This window comes from Bos grunniens, chromosome 1 (genome assembly GCF_055505025.1).
Source record: "Bos grunniens cultivar Pamir isolate PY7600 chromosome 1, Bosgru_T2T1.0, whole genome shotgun sequence".
NCBI lineage: Eukaryota > Metazoa > Chordata > Mammalia > Artiodactyla > Bovidae > Bos > Bos grunniens.
In genome coordinates, this window is record NC_141165.1 from 40,539,815 (window position 1) to 40,563,678 (window position 23,864).

At 41.3% G+C, this 23,864-nt stretch overlaps 1 protein-coding gene across 21 annotated transcripts in view; it reads left to right on the forward strand.

Annotated features, from left to right (window-relative positions):
* The window catches only part of MED12L (mediator complex subunit 12L), a 364,655-nt gene that overhangs the window by 34,453 nt on the left and 306,338 nt on the right, over positions 1 to 23,864 (forward strand). For 12 of the 21 annotated variants that reach the window (XR_015160227.1, XR_015160244.1, XM_086390493.1 and 9 more), the window contains 3 exons: positions 2,699 to 2,803; positions 7,089 to 7,280; positions 11,817 to 11,976. Coding sequence is in view for 19 of the 21 variants with exons in the window: in XM_086390493.1 (XP_086246619.1) it covers positions 2,699 to 2,803; positions 7,089 to 7,280; positions 11,817 to 11,976 (457 nt within the window). In the remaining 2 variants the exon portion in view is untranslated. Of the gene's footprint in view, positions 1 to 2,698; positions 2,804 to 7,088; positions 7,281 to 8,670; positions 8,704 to 11,816; positions 11,977 to 23,864 lie in introns of all 21 variants that reach the window. The other 9 variants (XM_086390411.1, XM_086390512.1, XM_086390450.1 and 6 more) reach the window with 1 other exon arrangement.

Below are 23,864 nucleotides of genomic sequence, written 5' to 3' on the forward strand. Positions count from 1 at the left end.
TGCATTTTTGTGACATTCTGAATGCGGGATTGGAAAATTCTCAGCACTCATGTTTCCCAGCAGTACCTGTATGGATCTGAGTTTGAGGAAAATCTGTGGCTGACAGACGTGTTACCATGGTTCCATGTTCTTCCTTCTGGGGATTATGTGTGTGAGAGACAGACAGACAGACATGGCTGCCCAGGCCAGTGGTTAGCAGTCAGTCACAACAAGCTAGCTGATCAGGGCTTTGCTATTGTTCAGTCTGTTTGCAGTCCCATGGGCTGCAGCAGCCTGGCTTCCCTGTCCTTCATCATCTCCCGGAGTTTGCTCAGATTCATGTCCATTGAGTCGGAGTTAGTTTAGAATAGAAAGCAAAGTGGTGCTAAATGGAGCTAGTTGGTCCTGAAAGCCTCACACACTTCCTTTTAATTAAGCCAGGATGTATCTTTCGTGAAAACATATGCTATTACTCAATTAGTGTTTCTTGTGTTACTCTGATGGTAAAGCAAAGATAAGAATTCAGTTTCCTTGTCCTGTTCTCCTCATGACCCGATATGTCCCCCTTCTTCCTTAGACTCCGAGACTGTAGAAATCCCGTCAGCATGCTTGCTTTATTTCAGTTGACAGACACCTTTCTGACTTAAAATTTGCATATGTAGTTTTGCCCTAGATTTCCAAATAATTAATTTGGAAATTCAGGAGCAGTTTAAGATGTCTTCTGATATGAACGTGCAATTCATTTTCTGTGCAGATCCCGATTCCAGTGACCTTTGTGCTGGAAGGAGACTTGATTACCTGAGAGCTCAGTTTCCTCTGGTGGGGTCTTCTGAAAGCCCACTAAAACTGGGGCTGGCCGAGGTATTAGGCGGAGCTCACGCAGTTAAGTCAGGTGACATGGCAGGACTCCAGGAGACCCCAGTTCTCACCCGAGGTGACCTTGCAGGAGCTGTCTGTCACTAATGATTTTGACCTAAGGCTTCCTGCCTAATCATAACAGTGATTTGATCAGTTTTGTTGTTGTTTGTTTTAATTTTACACATGGAACAATTATTTGGGAAGAATTAAGTGTATATTCTCATTCTTGGGCTGTGGCTACCATTAACCCAGCTGGCACCGAGACTATTTCTTGGCCTGAAGTGAGAGGAGCAAAAGGTAGCTTCATTTACTCCATCTTTTCTCTTTTATTCTTTTGCGTCTGTATCGGGGACTCTGGGAACTCTGATTTAGTTCGGTAAGTGATATGGGCAGGGGAAGGTCGTTTTTTTTTTTTTTTTTTTAATGCCTTGGGCTATTTTTGATATGTTGTGACCTTGGTAAGGAAAGTTTTCCTATGTCTATCTCGTAGGAGATCTTTTTAAGAAGGGTAAGAATTGTGGCTGTGTATTTTTAGACCACATTTTCATGTGGCATGTGTACTCTGGTGCACAGTGTCATGGAAATTTCTCTTCCTAGTCTAGGATTGAAAAGATGGCCTTTCAGCGCTGGCTTTGTCCGGTTACTGTACTAGCTTAGCCTCACTTTTTTCATCTGTAAAATGGACTTGAAGACTCACATCCGCCTCAGATTTGGTAAAGATAAAGTGAACCAAAATAAATGAAAGAACTTGGCAAGCTCTAAACTTTCCTTCAGTTGCAGGACTGTGATGGTGTGTGGTTAGCACAAACCTCGTGCCTAGGAACCCTTCATTTCTGTCTTGAACTCACTGTGAGGTGTTGGGTACTTGAGTGAGCCAGTTTTCTGGAATATTGAACAGAAATATGCATAGGGGCTGGCAAGGGATAGGGAGTCAGACTGTGGGCTTTCTAGAAGCAGTTCTAGTTTAGAATCTATGATTTTATGTTTATGGGAGAGGGGTTGCTTTGTTTTTCTTTCTCCAATTTGTTAGTGAAAAATTTTTATCTGCAGGCAGCAGTTGTTAACATTTGGCCACCTTTGCTTTGTCTCTGTCTGCACATTTATGTATTGATTTTTAGACCCCTATTTCTGCTTTCCTTGGTGAGTGTTCAGCAGCTCTCTTCTACAGAGTATCGTGAAGTTTGTCATTCCTCAGGCTGCAGGAGACTGGCTTCAGTTCAGTTCAGTTGCTCAGTCGTGTCCGACTCTTTGAGACCCCATGAATCGTAGCACGCCGGGCCTTCCTGTCCATCACCATCTCCTGGAGTTCACTCAAACTCATGTCCATTGAATTGGTGATGCCATCCAGCCATCTCATCCTCTGTCGTCCCCTTCTCCTCCTGCCCCCAATTCCTCCCAGCATCAGAGTCTTTTCCAATGAGCCAACTCTTCGCATGAGGTGGCCGAAGTACTGGAGTTTCAGCTTCAGCATCATTCCTTCCAAAGAACACCCAGGGCTGATCTCCTCTAGAATGGACTGGTTGGATCTCCTTGCAGTCCAAGGGACTCTCAAGAGTCTTCTCCAACACCACAGTTCAAAAGCATCAATTCTTCGGCGCTCAGCCTTCTTCACAGTCCAACTCTCACATCCATACATGACCACAGGAAAAACCATTGCCTTGACTAGATGGACCTTTGTCGGCAAAGTAATGTCTCTGCTTTTGAATATGCTGTCTAGGTTGGACATAACTTTCCTTCCAAGCAGTAAGCGTCTTTTAATTTCATGGCTGCAGTCACCATCTGCATTGATTTTGGAGCCCAAAAAAGGCTTCAGTTGGAGCTTTTACATCGTTGGGACTAATCAGTACCTTTTCTCCAACAGGATGAACTTACCGCAGTGAATGTAAAGCAAGGCTTCAACAATCAGCCAGCCTTTACTGGAGATGAACATGGCTCAGCTAGAAATATTGTGATTAACCCATCAAAGGTAATGCTCATTGTTTCCTAAAACTTCTGAAATATGTACGTGAGACCCTTGGTAACTCATGTTGATACATCTGTGTTATTTAAGCCATGATCCACGTTCACAGTTCCCCCAGGTATCCTTTATGGTGCCCTGCCCCGGGCTCCCATCAGGGGTCACGCTTTGCTTTCTGCTGGCGTATCTCCGAACCCTGTTTTAATCCACTGCAGTACTGCTCTCCAGGTCCCCTCACTGAGTCCAGTTGTTTCTCTTATTGTCTAGTACTATAGTCTAGATTTGTTGATTATTTCCTCATGACAAGATTCAGGTTGTATATTTTTGGTAAGAAGACTACACTGCGTATCAGATGTGCAGTGTTAGTTTGCTGATTATTGGTTATACTGTTTGATCACTTAACGTGGTGTCTGCCGTCTCTTTCCTTTGCAAAAGTTGTCATCTCTTCCTCATAGAAATCTCCACAGGATGCTGCTTTGAGACCATATGAATATACTATTCGGCAATAAAATTTTATGCTCTGATTTTTAGCATCAATTGATGATTCCTGCTGCATGATTTATTTTGCTGATGTTTGCAAAAGCAAAAATGCTGGTTTTGTAGTTGTTATTCCTTGTATGTTTAATAGTTGGCATTCTTTTGTAAACGACACTGCATTTTAAGGGGTTCACTTTGAACCCCTGAACTCTTTTTAAAATCAATTGTATTATTTTCAGTTTTCTTTTTGATGCTCACATTGTCTCACATTTGGTCAGTGGGGGCAACTTTAACCTAGTTTTTGGGCCTTTTTGACATATCTGTCTCGTGTCATCATTTCCTCACTTGTGACACAATAACATTGTCCAGGGCCATCTTGTTCTTTTCCTGCCCCAGCCCAGATCTTGGTACCTGGGTTGCTCAAGGCTACTAGTGTTGCAACGTCTGCTGCTGCTACTACTGCTACTGCTAAGTCGCTTCAGTCGTGTCCGACTCTGTGTGACCCCATAGACGGCAGCCCACCAGGCTCCCCTGTCCCTGGGATTCTCCAGGCAAGAACATTGGAGTGGGTTGCCATTTCCTTCTCCAGTGCATGAAAGTGAAAAGTGAAAGTGAAGTCGCTCAGTCGTGTCCGACTCTTCACGACCCCATGGACTGCAGCCTACCAGGCTCCTCCATCCATGGGATTTTCCAGGCAACAGTACTGCAGTGGGCTGCCATTGCCTTCTCTGGTTGCAACGTCTAGGACCTTTCAATGGACAGAGATGATAGATATATTTAGATTTCTTTCCTCCTTCCTTCCCTCCCTTCCTCTCTCCTTTCCATCTGTCCATTCTAACTCATGTACCACAGAGTTTTTCCCTTACTTGTCCCCTTTCCATCACTATATCTCCTTTCTCTCAAAGCAAGAACCCTGAATCCCAGCAGTATCGACTTGTTTATTCATTTACTCTATCTTACAATATACATAAAAAAAGTGAAGTCACTCAGTCGTGTCCCAACTCTTTGCGACCCCATGGACTGTAGCCCACTATACTCCTTCATCCATGGGATTTTCCAGGCAAGAATACTGGAGTGGGGTGCCATTTCCTTCTCCAGAGCATCTTCCCGACCCAGGGATTGAACCTGGGTCTCCCACATTGTAGGCAGACACTTTACCATCTAGCCACCAGGGAAGTCCTCACTGAGTCCAGTTATACATAAAAAGTTCCAGAATAAATTATACCAGTGTCATTCCAACAGCAATATTAATTTTGTAAAGCCTACAATTCCTTTACCATACTTTTTGTCTTCAGACTAACTTTAAGTTAAAGTTCATTTTCATTAAGAAAATGTAGTCAGTGTTGTGTTAAACATGTTTCTTGAACTAAGTCTTTTTTCTGTGTAATTATGTTAACAATTAGATATATAGATAGATTTATCTGTTTTTGTTTGTATTCTTTTAAGGTTTGGTTTTTCGTCCTCTCTGAGTTATTTCTGTTTTCAAATATTGAAGTACTTTTACTCATTAAATTGAAAAAGCATGCATTCAGATAAAGAGAAATCAAGCATACAGATGAATTTCTATTCTTGTTTTGTTTTAACCAGAGATAAACATTGTTAAAAATTTGTGTATTATTTCAGATCTCTTTATATGCATACATTTATACACAAGGATATGTAATTTGCTAAACTGGCAACTGAAATATTCAGTAGGAAAGGCTGTTCGCTTCAATGTGATTTGTAATAGCAAAAATTTGAACACTCTAAATGTCCATCAACAGGGACTTGATTAGATACAATGTGGGTATCCACACAGTACATTATTATTTGTCTGTGAAAATGAACGAGGATGGTCTCCATATGCAGATATGGAAGGAAGGTTCTCAGATTTACTCAGTGTACATAATGAGGTATAGATAAGACAAAAATACATTTGTGTGTGTTTGTGTGTATTCACACATGATGAAACACTGGAAAGACAAACTCATCAAGGTGGTTACTTGGAGGCAGGCACTGGGAGCTGGGAATGAGGCTCTTAACTTTTTTTCTTTGATTTTGGAATAATGTGAATATATTGCTGTTAGAATAAAATTAAATGTATGGTGATGTATTTATTTATTTATTTTTGAGTTCTGTCATGAATTTTCTCTGAGCTTGTTTTTTGGGAAGTTTGACTTTGCTTACAGTTATTGTTCATAAAGTTTGTTAGGAAGTAAAACATATATACAGTCCCTATGTTCCATTGCTATTATTAAATACACAGAAAAGAGTATAATTGCAAGAAATTGCCCAGACTTTTTTAAAACATAATTTTTGCAAAGCTCTTTAATGATTGGCTTGGTTTAATTAAATAGTCTCTTCAGATCACTGTGGATATTCTTGGTAGTTCTCAGACTAGTTTAAAATTGTTTTATGCCTTTATTTTGATTAAACTGCTCATACATAATTGCAAATAAGGAATCTTTTAAATATAAAACAATCTACATAGGTAGGTGTTTCATGTCATTGGTGCAAAGACTCACCAAATACTGCTTGAGAAACTTGCTTATTTTCAAACAACTGTTTTTTGCTGAATTTTTGCATTTAATTTATTCTCTGGATATTCTGCACACTTTGCTTAAAAAATAAAACCATACTATGAATTTGTTTAAGAAAATTAAAGTTCAGACTTCTTTTTTTTTTCTAATTACTGTAATTTTTATTGCCCTGTTACATCAACTTAGCAAAACAAACTTTTTCATTGTATATCAATCTCAAGGAGCAGGAGATGCCAATTCACATTAGACAAGTTGTACCAGTTATTCACCCTGGTAGATAGACTCGGCTAATTGTTTCCAGCTGTGCTCCAGCCTGTAGACGAATGGTTCATTGACTTGTGAGCATTAACCAAGGCAGTGATTCTTATCCTGCTGCAGCATGGTAGGCATTTTGTTTTAATCATGGTTGCTGCTGTCTGCTAACCTTATTGAAGGTATTCATTAGAAATTGTTGTCCACATCCTGGTACTAAAGAATTTCCAGAGGACACAATGTGATGCTGTGATAGGATTCTTGGAAATTCCAACAGGTTTTCTGTGGATTCATTGAGTTTTTCGATATTAGTCCCCTCCGCTCTTGTCCCTGTCTCTTTCCTTTGTCCTCTTTAAGCATGGTTAATTTGAAAATGCTAGTCATTCACAGAAGCTCCCTTTGCTACTTTGTTCCATTCAGAGCAAGTAACATTAGCTTTCTCTTGAAATGCCTGTACTCATGAAATTGGCAGCTCTATCAAAAACGTTGAATATTTAATTTAATTGAACCTTTTGTAATTTTCCATTTAAATAAATTAGATTTCTCTAGACTAATTTTTTTTTAAAGGCACTGAGTGTAAATACAGAGTTTCCTTTCCAAAAATACATGCTATTAAGATAAAACAAGGAAAAGAATGATTACTGTGAGATTACTAGGTTCTGCTGTTGTATGCAACACCTCACAGGAAAAAGGTTCTCTCCAAAAGAGTGTGTATTATGAAAAAGACATAGAGCTGAAGATTAAAGCAGAACCCCTTCTCTTGAAATTTATTCAGTATGTAATTAATTTTATCTTACAGAGATTTTCAAAGGTGCTTTTTTTCCCCCAAACTGCTTGTGAGTAGTGAAACAAAGGTGCTCTGGGAACTTCTGTGTTATGTTAGTGTAAGGAAATTACATCTCTTGGCTTCAAGGTCTCAAATTCCTCTTTTATTTTCTGATGGACTCTTTGAAGATTTTCACTTAATACAAATGAAATACTAATATGTACATTACTAACATTCTTGCTTTTTGTCTTTAAACCTTTTCTTTTTTTCCCTTCCACAGATCGGAGCTTATTTTAGCAGCATATTAGCTGAGAAACTAAAGCTTAACACTTTCCAGGACACCGGAAAGAAGAAACCACAAGTTAATGCTAAAGATAATTATTGGCTGGTTACTGCTCGATCCCAGAGTGCGATTCATAGCTGGTTTTCTGACTTAGCAGGAAATAAACCACTTGCTATTTTGGCAAAAAAGGTATTTAAGTATTTCTTGCGTTGTTTTCCTTGTGGCCTTAAAGAAATGAAACTATTTGGGATAATGTTGAAGTGTATATTTCTGTTCTCCAGTTCTCTCCACAACTCAGAGTTTCAGTGGCAGGTGTGTGCTGCTCATAGGCTGTTGGCCCTTCGTTTTGGCGGCATGTGGTGCCAGGGACATCTGGAGACCTGAACATGCCACACAGGAAGCTGTTGATGCAGTAGACAGGGTTTTAAAATCAAGAACGGGCAGTGAGACTTCATTTATTCTTGTTACATTCTCAGTTTTCTTAGGCCATGGTGTCCAAAATGCATTGAATAGAAATCCTCACTTTAATGTTATTTCCTTGTCTTGAAAAGCGTCCATCCAAATTTTTAACCTAAGTCTCTTTCTGAACAAGTGAGATAAAAGATAGTGATTCTGTGTGTGCATAAAGAACATCTTTGAAAAAGTTTCAGAACAAAATGGGGCAGTTTTATTCATAGTTCCCAGCTTTTTGGAGGAGGGGGAAGTGGAGGGAGGGAAGGGAGGCTTCTTTTAGGATCTTTGCCTTTGATCATTTTCCTCAAATGGGAAATACTGCACACATTCAACAATCTTATAGTCCCTATAATATAAAACGTCCTTTGAAATTTAGATGAGAGCCAGAAACCTCCCTGTTAGTCTTGATCTCTGACTTCTTACATACCTTTCAAATAATTCCCAGGTCTTTCTCATCTCCCCTGAAACCCTTTAGTTTCAGGAGAGCCCATTTTCCATTCTTAAATTTTCACGAATGGCTTGGTGCAGGCTCAGGTGAGAGGAGAGCTCCTTTGTGTATTTACTTGTTTGTTTTCTAAAGCAACTCTTTGAAAATAGTGCCTGTAGCTCCCATTGGCTTCATTTTGCCCTAATGTCAGAGCATCATGTTGCCTTTCGTAGATGCTAGTGCTTAAAGGCAACTGAAGTCCTTGCAAAGCGCAATCATCAGCATAACCCCCTCTTGCTACTCAGGGAGTGCCTCTGTCTCAACACAGGCTGAACCACAGAGCATTTCTTTTCCACTGTTCAGCATTTACCACGTGGGCCCACAGGGGTGTGTGAATTGTATCTGAAGGCCACAGAAGTCAAGGGCGATCCTTCAATACTTGATGTATTTCTACCAATAGTTCATACCCTCCATGTGGGTTAGTACCTTCCACTCCTATGTAGCCAGCCTGATGTCTTTCTTTTTAGGTTTGCCTTTTTTGTAAGCTTTTAGAATGTATTTTTTGGGGATATTTCCTGCAGGCAAGTACTGGTGAGGAATTGATGCCCTTGCTTTAAGGGGTGTAATGGCCTCTCATCTTTATGGAGGGCGATGAATTGTGGTGCAGTGTATTAGCCACTGTTCTTCTCTCTTTATTAGGAGCTGCCTCTGGCCAAGTCAGGTGTCCCTCAGGTAAGCCCTGACATTAATTCTCTTTGCAAAGTTAAAATATATTTTCTTTGTGAAACCATTGAATATACTTTGACTTATTCATTTCTTGGGCATTTCAAGAGCCATTCCGTCCCATCCCTTCCTCAGCATTTCATCCTCCTGAGATGGTGACAGTTCTGTAGAATTGGGTAGAAAATGGCATTCTCCACATGTTCCTTCATATTAGGAAGTTTAAATACATCTTGTTAATTTCTGATATTTATCTGTGAGGTGGCTTAGTACAGAAGACCTTCATTTTCCTGTTAAGATCCTGAGTCATCTTCCAGCTCTGATCTAGAGTTCAAAATAGTTTCCTGTGTGGGACGGGATCAAGTTTCCAGACCTGGTTTTCTGCTGCTGTAAAGCTCCACAGTGCCCCATGTGTTTAGCCTCAGAAAGGTCATCAGTGACCTACAAAAGGCCTCTTAATTCAACCATGGTCATAGCTAGATTTGGAAAAGGAGACTTCTTGCTTCTGGGGATATATCCTTCTAGCCTTTGGCACAGCTCACTAGGAATGATGTGTTTCACTTCCGGTGACTTTGATTGCTGTGGTCTCAGGAATTTCCCTCTATCACTACCCAGCAAACGGGATGCTGATGGTAAGGAGCTTGCGAAGAGAAAGGTGATTCAAGGGTGGCCCTTTGGCCAGTGGAAGACCACCACGTGCTAGGTGTCTTACTTTTCTTTTGGTACTTAGATGCAATTCCAGCTTGATTCAGAAACCAAACAGCTGCCCGGTGACTGCCTGGGTTCAGCTACAAGTTGAAGTCAGATGGTTTCTTGGCTGAAAATGGAATCCATCTCTGCAGGAAGTCATACTTCAGTCAGTGTAAACATATTTTCCTTCCTGAGTTGGCCCAAACTGTAAATTTGACAAAACCATCAAAATGTGTTTTCTTCCTTAATTAAATAACTTTCTTCACATATGTTCTTCTGAATTCCAAAACCCTTGATTTGAGCCAACCGTTTTTGTTAGGGTTCTGCCAGCAAGGGCAGTGAGCTGCAGGTTTGCTTTGTGCTGCTGTTCATGGAAGACTCAGCTTTGCCTGCTATTTCATCTAAACGTTTCGCATGATCAAAATGTACCCCTCCCCCCACTCCTTCTTGTCAGTTGCTGCTCAAAAGAAACCCTTTAGGCTTCTATAAAGATACTACTGTTAATACTTCTATGGAGGTGCTAACTTTACTTTTTGCGTTTGCCTTATTTTTAAGCCTTGATTTTATATATGATATATAGTCTTTTGGTACATCTTACCTAGCGGGGAACCTGACCTTGACAGCTAAAATTTAACTCCCTGATACTGTACTGTCTGTCCTAGTGAAGAATACAGCAGTCTGGTCTTGTGCTTTTCCTCTCCCCCGCCTAAGTGATAGTAAACCCAAGCCTTGTGCTCCCTGGAAGATGTGTCTTGTAAGCTAAATGTTCAGGACATTTTCTTGTTAAAATGTCTCACCGTTATCCACAGAGAGGACGTTTTACAGCTTTAGGCTGTGTCCCTTTCACCTCCTTTTTAGTTATGTGGTGTGTGATGTAGTTGCCTCTGTCATGGGACTTACGTTCTAAAGTCAGCAACCATGGCAGGAATAGTACACGGTCAGAAGTCTGTTACATTGACCATAAAGTACACTTTATGGACACACTGCATCTCAGGGTCCAGCCAGACAGCTTTCCTTCATCATGGGAGCAGCTTGAAGTTTCTTTGGGAAGAACCAGGTGCAAAAGATATCTTGTTTTGAAGGGCTATGTACAAAAACCACTTTTTAATTCTAGGATTACACTGTACCAAGATTGTGAGTTGTCAAGTTTGTAACATATGTATAATGCAAAAAACCCACTGTCTAAGCCACTGGCTAACTAAGAAAAATGCCATGCTATATGAATAAATTAGCTGGTTTGAAGCTTTGATTTTTCAAGACAAAAATTGAGCAAGACTTTGGGACATAGAAACCAGGGCTAGTGATATTTATAATTGTGGTTTCCAGAATTTTCTTAGGTGGGTAGAGTCCATGGCTTGAGAATATTTTGGGGGGCATGAAGAAATCTTTGGAACTGGCAACAACGAAAGTTGTCATAATTTTGATAAATGTAATTTTTTTGCTTTATCCTCCTCACCCTACTGTGAAGTAGACAGGGTCAGTTTATCTCATTCATACATGAAGGGCCTGGGAGTGATGGGTTTAATCACACAGACTAGGGCCAGGAATGAAACACAGAGGTACTCATTGCTGTTGGGAGCTGGGAGTGGGACAACGCCTGCTTCTCCATCTCAATTTTCCCAAACTGCTGCGTTGTAGCCAACGTGCCCTTTGTCCGCTGTGTTACCCTGTATTCATAAATTGGATAGATACGTATAGATTAATGGGCTCTTCCTAGGGTATTTATGAGGAATTCTACAAGACCGGATTAACTCTTGCAAGCCATTCAGCAGTACACTGGGATACTAATTTGCTAAATAGTACCTTTGTGGTCTGGAAGAAATAATTAACTGCCTCAAGTGCCCACTCTCAACCAGTGAATTAATTACCCAGCTATTTCTAGCGCCGTGTTTATTAGGCAGATTCACTGAGCCATCATTTTAGCCTCTATTTAAAATTTTGGGCTAAAGGCTCTTTTAGAAGCTTTCTGGAAATTTTCATTCTTATGAAATGTTACAGTTGGAAAGCTTTATACAAAAATGCCCTTCAATAAGATATAGAGTGGGGGTAGGTTTTCTCATGATCTGTCCTTTCCAATTTTGAGATTAAACTCTTTGGAGGACTGTCATGAAATTATTTCCCTCTATTGTTGATGCAAGGAGTAGCTTTCAGCATCTGAGAGCTTGAAAATAATTTGTTTTTATAAATAAGAAAGCACAACTGATAAAACTGTCCCACCAGTGCACTAAACATACAGTGTCAATTATTTTTTATTAAAATTTGCTTAAAATGTTTTATTATTTTTTAAAAACCATATGTGCTGTTTGAAAATCCATGAAGAGTAACTTTGTCAGAGTCAGCATGGACTTAAGAGTCTCTTTCACTTCCCCTTTCTTTAGGCTGGCCTAGCGATGAATATAATATGGGATGATTATAAATACGTTATTTCTTTCTAGGTTCCCATCCTTAGTAAAAAAGAAGATGTTTTTGCATATTTAGCGAAGTATTCAGTGCCAATGGTTCGAGCAACATGGCTGATCAAGATGACGTGTGCCTATTACTCTGCTATTTCTGAAGCGAAAATTAAGAAACGTCCGGCCACTGATCCCAATTTGGGTAAGTGAGACAGTGTGATACATTTTAAATTATCCTGTAAGTCATTGTTGCCTGCACCTCCTGTACCCAGCCCAGCGAGCTGAGTACTGAGAAGGTCCGTTAGGGAAGCTAAGTCATTAGCGGTGTGGATAGGGGCTGATTCTGTTTCCTCAGGCACAGATTCCCAATTCTCTCAGCACGTCCTGTTGCTCTTAGCTGCAAAATGTGTCCTAAACACTTCACCACCACTTTGACTGACTTGTGCTTCCACCACCCCATCTCTTGGCTGGAGAATGGTCACAGTCTTCTAACTGGTCTCCCTGCCTTTATTTTTGCTCCTTACATTCTAGTCTCTCCACAGCCACCACGCTGTTTGCTCAGCCTAAATCATACCATTTCATGTTCCTGTTTGTAACGTTATGGTAGTTTTTCATCACAGTGAGAATAAGGATCCAGATTTTCTCCTGCAGGGCCATCCATGATCTGGCCCCCTCTTCCTGTGACATTTCAGCCACACAGCCTTCCATATATCCCTCCAACATGCAGGCTCCTTCCTTTCTCAGGGCCCCTGTCTTTCTTCTTCCCTGTACTTGGATTGTGGGGCTTCCCTGGTGGCTCAGTGGTAAAGAATCTGCCTGCAGTGCAGGAGCCGATGGAGACATGGGTTTGATCCCTGGGTCAGGAAGATACCCTGGAGGAGGGCATGGCAACCCACTCCAGTATTCTTGCCTGGAGAATCTCAGGGAAAGGAGAGTCTGGTGGGCTACAGTTCATGGGGTTGCAAAGAGTCCGATACGACTGGAGCAGCTTGGCACATACTTGGGTTGTTCTTCTTCAGGGTGTCTGCAGCCTCGTTTGCTCCACTGAGGCTTCTGCTCGAGGGTCATTTCCTGAGGAGGTTTTTCCTGGGACACCCAGATAAATAGCATCCTCTCTTTTTCTCACCTTCCTGCAGTTACGTTCTCACGGGTGGTTGTTTTATTCACAGCGTGTTTCTCTGTCTGAAACTGTCTTTTAAGATTTTGTGTCTGTCATCCGCTCACATCCGTGTGCACGTGTGTGCACACACACGCTCTGGTGGGCATTTGTTGAATGAACTGAAGAGAAGCGGTTTTCAGTTAGTTTCCACTCTTTGAGTGACTAGACAGTGACTCCTTGAGGCAGTGCTAAAACATGCTTTATAAAAGATCTGATGCCACATTAGAAATGTGCACAGAGGATGATACATAAAGACTCCATTGAGAGATTAGGTTTACAAAGAATTCTTAGTGAAATGGAAATGTGCTTATGGTTTCATAAGACAGACACCCCACTCCCACCCCAATTGCAAAGCTCTGAGGAGCAGCAGGAATGGAAAGGACAGATGTCTTCCGATGTCAGGCAGCAGCCCAGATGAGTGAGTTAGGGTGTGATGTGTTTGGAGAGGTTGAGGGAGCCTTGGTGAACTGAAGAGTAAAGATACTCTAAAAGCACGGAAATCTAGATTCAAAACAAAGCAAAAAAAATGGCCTAATTTCATGGAGTTTAGCATTATCTCATGTGTGTCAGAATAACCAGCAAAAATGAACTATGTCTAGAAAGCAAAACCAAACTGTGTTGTCTGTGTGTCAGTAGGTAAATATCAAGAAAACAATGGGAGGAAATAATTCACCAAGTTACCAGCGGTTGTCTCTGAGTGTTGTTTTCACGGTATTCTTTTATTCATTCTGTATCTAATTTTTTTCACTGGTGGGTTAGTCGCGAAGTTGTAGCCTGCCAGGCTCCTTTGTCCATGGGATTTTCCAGGCAAGAATACTGGAGTGCGTTGCCCATTCCTTCTCCAGGGTATCTTCCGGACTCAGGAATTGAACCTGGGTCTCCTGCACTGCAGGCGGGTTCCTGCACTGACTGAGCTACGAGACAAGCCCTCCTTTTTTTTTTTTTATTAGCTTATTATTTTACTGGGGGAAACTGAAGAAATGCCTCCCCTTTCTTTAATTACTAGAATAGTACCTTCCATTGCAGCATTTTCAAATGGTGCTGAAGTAGATACAGTGCAGTGTTTGTTTCTTTTCACATTTTCCATGTTTTCTTGAGCTTTTCTTCATTCAGACACACACATGTATGTGCAGTTCTTTCTACTTCTCTACCCTTTCTCTCTCATATGTGTCTCTGCATGTATCTGTTGCATTTGCTAATACTTCTCCCCACAGCTTGGGTATCTAGTTGCTTACTAGTCACTTCTATTTTGATGACTAGCATCTAAAACCTGATGTGTATCAAGTGAAAGTCTTAATTTCCTACCATGCCTAAACTTACTCCTTCTGCCGACTTCTCCTCAGTAATGTTGTACATAGTCACCGGGTGGATAGGGTAAAAGACATAGTCCTTCTGGGCTTTTCTCTTTCAGAACTCGACATTCACTCCCTCCGCAATCCTGTTTACTTTTAAAATACAGCCAGAGTCCAACTATGTATTCCTCTTTCCACTGCTTCTACCCTGGCCCAAAGCACCCCCACTCCCCAACCCACCCCCATGCCTGCCCTGTTTCTTGCAGGGCCTGTAGCTGATCCTGTTTTTGTTCTTGCTCCTCTAATGACAATTTTCTACTTGTAGCCAGAGTGGCCCTGCTAGGACATAAATCATGGCCTACACCTGTGCTCAGCGTCCTCTCATGGCCGCCTGTCTCTCTCAGCCTCGGTCAGCAGCAGCAGCAGCCGCCTGTGTGCAAGCCGTGGCCTCAGGCATTGACCTGTGGGTGCCGCTCTCCCTCCCATCCTCCGTTGTCCCCCGGGCCTGCTCCATCCCCCTACTCCCGGCTTAGCTCAGAGGGCACTTCTGAGAAGCCTTCTCAGACCACCGCAGTCAGAATGTCATCTTCCTGTCACTTTGTTTGTCCTGCTTCATTTTTCTTCATAGCTCTTGTTATATTCTAATTAATTGATCACCTCCTACTTCTGACTCTGAACTGTACTGTTCCTTCCTGAGATATTTTGTCAGATATGTTCTATGCTTGGTATCTTAGGGCAGTACCTGGCACACAGAAGATGCTCAGCAGTGCTTAAGAATAATAAATGAATAATTAGGCTTGAGGCGTGTGTGTGTGTGTGTGTGTGTGTGGTGGTGGCAGCGGGGGAGGGGCGGGTAGGTAGTGCATACATGCTTTTTTTTTTTTTTTTTCTTGTTTGCCCCAATTTGTAATTCTTGAAATTTTCAGCATCACTGGCTATAACGGAGAGACTCCTCTGCCATTCCTTAGATGCTCTTCATATTTTTTGATAACTTGTTCCTGTTCATGTTTTCCTGATTTTAACTGTCAAAATCACAGAAAGGCAAAAATACCAAAACCAAAAAAAAACAACCACAAACCAAAAAAAACAAAAAGGTTTTGGAGGAATGATTCAGATGAAATGTAAAACAATTTTAGGATAAATTAAAATCTGATAGACTCTCATCTTTTATGAAGAATGTTTTTAGGGGCCCCAGATATAAATGTATCACCTGGATGTGTGGTTTCTTCTGCCAAATGGAGGAATGTCTGGCTCCAGTGTCTAGCTCAGAACATCAAGGACTTCTTGTTGGATTCGTTAGCTTTTTGAAAATTTATTTATTTATTTGGCTGCACCAGGTCTTCATTGGGTGCTTTAGTTGTGGCACATGAACTCTTAGCTGTGGCATGTGGGATCTTAGTTCCCTGACCAGAGATTGAACCCTGGCCCCTTGCTTTGTTGCTTAGGGCTTCCCTGGTGGCTCAGAGGTTAAAGCATCTGCCTGAAATGCGGGAGACCTGGGTTCGATCCCTGAGTCGGGAAGATCCCCTGGAGAAATGGCAACCCACTCCAGAACTCTTGCCTAGAGAATCCCATGGACAGAGGAGCCTGGTGGGCTACAGTCCATGGGGTCGCAAAGAGTTGGACATGACTGAGCAACTTCACTTTGCTTTGGAGTTTGGAGTCTTAGCCACTGAACCACTAAAGAAGCCCCAGATTCGTTACTTTTACTATTAATATCCTTACGAACGTAACCAGTTGGTTTGGGGTGGGGATTACTTTCTAAAGCGCACCCCCCCCCACCCCCGCCAAAATTTCTTTTGTTTGCACAACCACAACAGATAGTTGCCTCGGTTCACCTTTCACCCACTAGCTGGGTTTTCTCATTTTTCTTAAACCACATAACACACACGATTCTGTTTTTCAGTTCAGTTTATTTACAAAGCATTGCATTTTTTTTTTTATTATTTATGTGTACTAAAAAGTGTGAATGTTACATCTGTGAAAGTTGCCCACTGTCCTTTTCTCGTGGTAGAGTATTGATCTTAAAAATAAGCATTTAAGGCTAAAAGTATTTTAAAAATGCATGAATTTTAGGAGTTCACCCCAAACCTCTTAGGTCCAACATCTCAGAAAGAGCTTTTGGCTGTAGTCATCCTGGCTCTGCTGCTCTGTGGCTGGGTGACTGAAAGTAAAGTCCTTAGTCTCTTCAGCTGTGGGTCCCCTCCACCCTGATCCAGTCCACATAGCCTTTAATGGTCATGCTCTTCAGCCTTTCTTTTTTGTGACCTTAACATGTTTGAAGGCGATAGGCCAATTATTTGTCGGAAGTCCCCTGATTTGTATTTGTCCAGTTACTCGTGATCAGATTCATGGTATGCACATTTGGTGGGAACACCTCAGAGGCAATGCTGTGAGTGTCTCAGTTCCTCCCAGCACATTGTCCTGGGACCAGTGGTGATAACCTTGAGATGGTGTCTCCCAGATTTCTCCCCTGAAAACTTGCTATCTTATCCTTTGTAATCAAGAAGTGATTTGGGTAAATATCCGATTGCTCTTTCTTTATTCTTACCTGTGTTTTAAGTAGTGTACTATTTATACTACACTGTATGATAAGAGCACACAGGTTCAAATATCTGATCTTGATTTGCCACCCCTCTGTTGCACCTGGTACCCCTCACTTTCCACTTTGTCTTCAGCACCTTCTTCAGCTTCTATAAGCAAATGACACAGTGTATTTGGAAGCATTTGGCTGTGTAGACATAGCCATAATGTAGCAACTTTCACACTCCAAGCAAGCTGTACAGCCAAGCAAGTGTACACACATATATATATGTGTTGAGTTGGATTAAATTGCATACACTTCAGAAGATTAACTTGCAGTAATAGTGTCTGTGTTCTGGCTGTGATGGTGAAAAGAACCGTTCAGCACATTTGGGGCAAGATTGACTGTCAAGTGTCACCCTTTTCTGGCATTGGTTTTATGGCTTCTGTTGTCTTGATGATCGTTCGTCGGATTTGTAAAGTGTTTTCGGTAGAAATGGCCTTTATTCCTTTGTAATAGAAACATATGTTTTATTTTCAGTTCCTACATTCAGCGCTGGAACAGAGCTATAAAGCACTGCTGTTTGATTTTATTGAAGAGAGTTTTTCCTAAAGTTAAGTGGGCTAACAGCAACAAGGGAGCAGACCTGTGTGTAAATTCTTTAAATGTAGCAATGCAGAAATCTTCACTGTCATTATGCAGAGTTACAGATCTCAGATGTAGATGAAGTGAGTTTCTACCCCGGGGAGACTGCAGAGGGCAAAGGGGTATCCAGTGTAGTTTGTACCCGAAAGTGACAGGGAGTGAGAGGGGCCTTGGGTTTCTGGGTGAGGTTTCATGTGTAATTTCAAGGGGGTCAAAGGTTGTATCATGGACATGAGGCCCTTTTTTTGGGGAAACAGGTTAGAAGAAGATTAAAATGCTTCATGGTTAAAACTGCATTTAGGACAAATCCTAACATCAGAGTGTATATGCGTGCTAAGTCACTTCACGTCCAACTCTTTGGGACCCCATGGATCCCACCAGGCATTTCTGTCCATGGGATTTTCCAGGCAAGAATACTGGAGTGGGTTGCTATACCCTCCTCCAGGGGATCTTCCCAGTCCAGGGCTTGAGCTTGAATCTCTTATGTCACCTGCATTAACAGGCGGGTTCTTTACACTAGCACCACATGGGACCAAGATTTTAAAATAGAAGTGATTTAGGTAAGCTTGGGAGAAGAAACTAGTTCTCCTTCTTTATAAGACCTGAAAAAAAGATTACAGGTGGATATGATGTTTAGAAAATGCTGTCCCATAGATATTAGTGTTAACAGACTTGAGGGAAAACACCAGGCATGACACATATTTGATTTTAAATATGTTTTAGAATTGAATGGAGTTTTGTTTTTAAATATTTTAAATATTTTGAGTTCACCAGAGAAAAGCATTTAAAATGGGATAGCTAATACATAAAAATAAAAAAGTGAAACTTTACAGTTATGTAATTAAAATCTTTGAACAGATTGGGAAATGTGACTTTACAGTAAATAACACAGAACCTTCTCTGTTTATGTGCAGGAATTTCCCCTGCTATAAGGAGCAGTCTTATTGTTGCTGAGTTAATGGTTATGAATTCATCGTATACATCTAGTATTTACTATCATTATTGCTATTAACTGTTAACAGCATCTCTTTTTTCCCCCTATTTTGAACTTTTTATTTTGTATTGGGGTATAGCCAATTAACAGTGTTGTGGTAGTTTTAGGTGAATAGCAGAGGGACGCAGCCGTACATATACATGTATCCATTCTCCCCTAAACTGCCCCTCCCATCCTGGCTGTCACAGAACGCTGAGCAGAGTTTGCTGTGCTATACATGCAGTAGGTCCTTATTGGTTATCCATTTTAAATACACCAGCATGTGCATGTCCTTCCCAAACTCCCTAACTATTCCTTCTCCCATCCTTCCCCCTGGTACCCAAAAGTTTGCTCTCTCAGTCTGTTTCTGTAACAGCATCTCTGGAGAGATTATGGAACTGCTCTCAATCCTGTGTTAAGTGGGACTTTGGTGTTCCCGACGTGTGCTGGGAGAATGAACTTTCCAGCCTTGGGATTGCTCCCCATCTTGCTGTCAGGCCCCAGGACGGTATTTCCTGTCGTGTGAGAACAGTCGGTCCTCCATGGGGTAGCTAGAGTGGCTGTGATGCAGTCTTCCCGGTTTCTTAGCGAACATTGCTCAGGCTCTATGTTTCCTCTGTCCCAGCTCTCACTTATTATTCCGGAGCCCTGTGAGAGAGGTGCTTTACCCCCAGCTCACAGAGGAGTACCCCGATGTGTCACGTGCACGCAGCCCCTCAACACACGTGTCCTAACTCTGCTCTGAGGCTTCTGCTGGGCACTGTGCCTGGCCAGTGGGGACGGAGGGGAGAGTGTGGTTCCTGCACCCTCGGTGTTTACAGCAGAGGGAGGGGGCACATGGCCAAACAGTCCAGACAGTGGAGGAAGGAAAGGAAACAGTGACGCGAATAAAATGCAGAGGGAGTCCCAGAGGACTTGGGAAGCCCAGGGATGTCACAGGGGAAGTGACATTTGAGTGCAGTTTTGGAAGAAGCGGGATTTTTGGGGGTGGGGGGTGGTGGGGAGGTAGGGTTGGGGGCTGTTGTGCAGAGAAGGGCATTTCTGGCCGAAGAATGAGATAAGCAGAGGAAGAGGTTTGACGTGGAACTGCCAGGGTTTATGTTCACCTGGCGTGTCGGTTACCCATGGGGCTGTGATGAAAGGCTGGTGTGTTTGCTGGAGTGGGGTGATGGGGAACCGTGGAAGGACTTTTCATTACTGTTACTGTTATAACCCTCTCTCTTGGCTTCTTGTCTGTAAATGGGCGTAACTGATAGCATCTTCTGGATGAACTGAGTCAGTACTTGCATTTAGAACAGTGTCCACCACATAGTGAGTGGCCGGTGAATATAGACTGTAACTAGTCTGCACTAGGACCACAGTTATTACTAGGCAGTCTCTATTAATTATTTTATATATTGTCCTGGGAACATTACAGACATGATTTGTAATCATCGTAACACGCTTGCGATGTAGATTTTATTATTTTGTTCTGCGTATGAGGGAGCCGAGCCTCAGAAGTTAAGTAACGTGCTGGCACAGACAGAGTGGACCTACTAGAAAATGTTTGCTCTTTCCTCCCCACTGTGGCCTGATGGTTGCTGGGTGCAGGAGGAATTGTGTGGATGTTGCAGGTCTGGGCCCCAGGGGGGCTAAGTGTTGTTAAGGAGAAAGGTAGGGAGACCCCAGGCTGCAGGACTCAGTGGCTGTGGTCAGCATCAGAGGAACCAGAACTCCGTTGTTCCCATGAATGCCACTGGGAGCAGGCAGAGTAGAATGTTTAGCCCAGGGAGCTCAAGAAGTGACAGATAGATGAAATTGCTTGCAAGATGGGCAGCTCTAATTCTGGCTAAGAAATGTTGGGTGTTCAGTATGGTGAAAAGTGACAAGATGTATCATGGACATGAGGCCCTTTTTTGGGGGAAGCAGATTAGAAGAAGATTAAAATTTTTCGTGGTTAAACTGCCCATGGAACTGCTCTGTTTACCCCAGTCATTTCCTCTGTACCCCTGAGGTTTTGTTGGGTTGGGCGTTTGGGTTGGATGAGAAACTTCTCTTGGTTGACTGTACTCTTGGAACCACTATCCTTATCATCTCCCCAAAACAGAGAAGAAACAGCTCCCCTTCTTGCTCAGTGGGTAATTAATTTGTGACATATTCACTGAGCCATTTGGACTGCAAAAATAAGCCCTGCTAAACACATAATTGACAGTCTGGTTTCTTATCTAAGCCAACCAGCTTACTTTCAGTTCGGGTCCTTGAAGATGGTGTATACTTTTTCTGATTCCAGGGACAAGCTTTGAGTTTCAAGATTGCCTCCACATTGTCACGTGTGGCTTTTCTTTTATTTGTCATTAAGGAGGTATCCACCTTGTTTACTATGAAAATAACCCTAAAGCTTGGAGAGATGTGCCTGTATAAGCATAATTTAAACTCATACTTTACCTAGGCATGAAAGATAGGTTTTAATCGGTGCTGTAACTCTGGCTGTCTGTTGAAAGCCACTCTCCAGTAGAAGGAACAGGACCTACGGGTACAGCTTTAGCACCTGAAACCTTCCCATTCGTCAGTAATTTTTCACCTGGAAGTTTAGCATCCATTGATGAATCAAGTTCGAAAGCATCATTTCGTTGGGAATGGCTAGATATTGCCATTCTTCTGTAAGAGTGGGCTATCCCTCACCACCTGTGATAAATCATAATTCTTTTTTGAAAAGGCAGAGTAAATCCTAAATTCTTTTCCTATGATTATCACTTCTCAGAGTAAGAATTGTTGCAATTGCATGTTTAGCTTTTCAATAAATGAGTTTTTCTAATTTTTTTTCTGATTTAAAAAAATTATATTTGGTCATTTTTATGGAGTTACTGATATTTATTCATTCAGCATTTTACAACCAGTTACACTTGTTCATTTTAGTGTTTAGTCCAGAGGTGACCAGTAGAAGATGCTTCGGGCTCTTTTGTATCCTTTGACATGACACCATTTGACTTTGATCACCTCCTTTTTGGGCACAGAAAGTCTCCCAGGCTCATCTTCTACTTTTTTCTGCCTCAGGTCTGCAATCAGCCATTTCTGTATGGAACCCTGCTTCTTTCTAGTGGGGAATGGTGTTTAGAAAGCCAGATCTGAATGCTGAAGAGATCATTGCTATGAGGTGTGCAATGGCATCTAAGCCGTGTCAGTGGGTGGATCAGTTCAGTTCTGTCACTCAGTCGTGTCTGACTCTTTGCGACCCCATGAATTGCAGCACGTCAGGCCTCCCTGTCCATCACCAACTCCCGGAGTTCACCCAAACTCATGTCCATCGATGGATACATACATATCTGTGTGTGTGTGTGCACACGCGCGCACACACAAACGTGCTGTGCATGCACATGGGAGTTTTTATTTCTATTTCCAATTTATCTCTAATGTTTCCCTTTAGCATTAAAGATTATTATTGACTTCACATTGATATCATATCTGTTACATGGACAATGAAATGATTTTTAGTAACAAGGACCTGGTTACTTATTTGGTTTTCCTGCTGTAAACATATACTAGCTTCAGAATTGAAATCTATTTGATGGGAGAAAGGAAATATGTGAGTACATAACATCTTGGTGGGAGGTGAAGGAGAGCTTACTATTCCACCATCTTCTGTAGAAGGAAGCCAATAGACAATGCTTAAAATCAGGAAGTACAACAGCAAGTATGTTATTTAGAGATAAAATGGTAAACAAAAGAAGCACAATGAATAAAAGAGTTGAAAATAACTGCTTTTGGAGAATGGAAAATGGAGTTTATGGACTGTAGGCTGCTGTTTTTCACAACGTCATATACAGCTATTGGACTTTAAGACATGTGCAGGTGTAACTTTGATATGTTAATAAATAAAATGTCAGCCAAGCCTAATCTCAGTCTCAAATTATTACTCTCTGTTTTTGGATTGTTAATGCCTTTTCTGGAAGATATCTTGCTGTAAAAAACAGTGTTTTGTGCGAAAGATTTGAAGGGAGCTCAGGTAATGTATTATAGTTTTAGGTCTCCTTAAATGATATTTCAAGAGCTTACTTTTCATTCTGCCAGCTACTTTCTGCTTAAGACTGAAACAAAAATTGGAAGAATTTTGTGTTTTTCTAGGTGTGTAGCTGTTCAGTTAATTGGCTATGTAAGATTTACAGAGACTTAAAAGTTGTGGTAAAAAACACATCAAATTTATCATCTTAACCATTTTCTGTGTATAGTACAGTCGTCTTTACCTGTCTGCAAGATGTTGGGCAGCTGGTCTCCAGAACTTTTTATCTTGCAAAATTGAAGCTCTATACTCATTAAATAAACTCCTCCTTCCCCTCTCTCCCTCCCCTAACCTCTGTCAAGCGCCATTGTACTTTCCTGATTTATATCTTTAAAAGTTTATAACCTTTAAAAGTTCTCATCAAGTTTAATATGCTGCAGTGTAACTCTGCATTCCACATTGCTACCCTATGGAAACATATTTCAGCTTTTTCTAAAGTAAAAATGTTATAGCCTGTTCCATGTTGAAATGCTGGTATGTGGTAGTGGTGGTTATTGTTGGGTGTGTTTGTATTTATGATCAGTTAAATTTTTGGTGAAGTCAGAGGTAATGTCTGCTCATGATTGCTTCTGAATTTCTCAGGAAAATGTTTTCAGAGAGCTTGTTATATTTCACTTGAGGAAAGAGTGATCTATTATTATTTTTTTTAAGGTATATTAAGATTCTCTGCATTGGAATAGATGTTGTGAAGAATTTTAACCAAAAGGAGGCTGTGCTATTTGCCTTCAAAGGGGCTGCCTTAAAGGATTTTTGTGGAAACAAGATGCATACCCAGAACACACAGCCATAGTCAGAACATAATTACCTGTAATCCTATAAGAAGTGATGGGAGACTGGAAAAATTAGGAGAGGTTTTCTGAGAGAATTAAGTATGAGCTGGGCCCTGAAGAAATCTAGCCTTTAAGTAAAAATTGGGAAATTTTTGTTTTGATTTTGCGTTTTAAAAAAGTATTTCTTGACCTTAAATTATCTAATAATCTTCCTCTCTGGTAACCCGAGAGCAGATGAGGTATGTTTATAGTTCTGTTATGTGTACTGTATTTGCTTTGGTCTTTACCACTGCTGCTTCTGGTCTTGTTGCTTTGGGTGAATCACTTGGTCTTGAATTTCCTGTTCAGAACCCATTGCCACTCAACACTTTCTCTGTTTTTTAGTCACTTTTAATACTGACTCCTGGTCAAATTAATCTTCTATAATAAAATACTGAGCAGCATCTCAATTTAATGAAAATTTAGTTCTTTGCTCTTTATGAATTATTAGTACATACATGTGCGTCTACACTTGGAACATATACAGCAAAAGTATCTGTTTGTCAGGAGTTTTTGTAGTTTGCAGCCTGGTTTTGTATATCGTCATTTGGGCATGTCCTCACAGAATCCCTCTGAGGTAGCTGTGTGTCTCCATTTATTAAGTGGGTTGAGAAAAATCTGTGAAAAGTGGGAGAACAGAGAGTTGGATCCT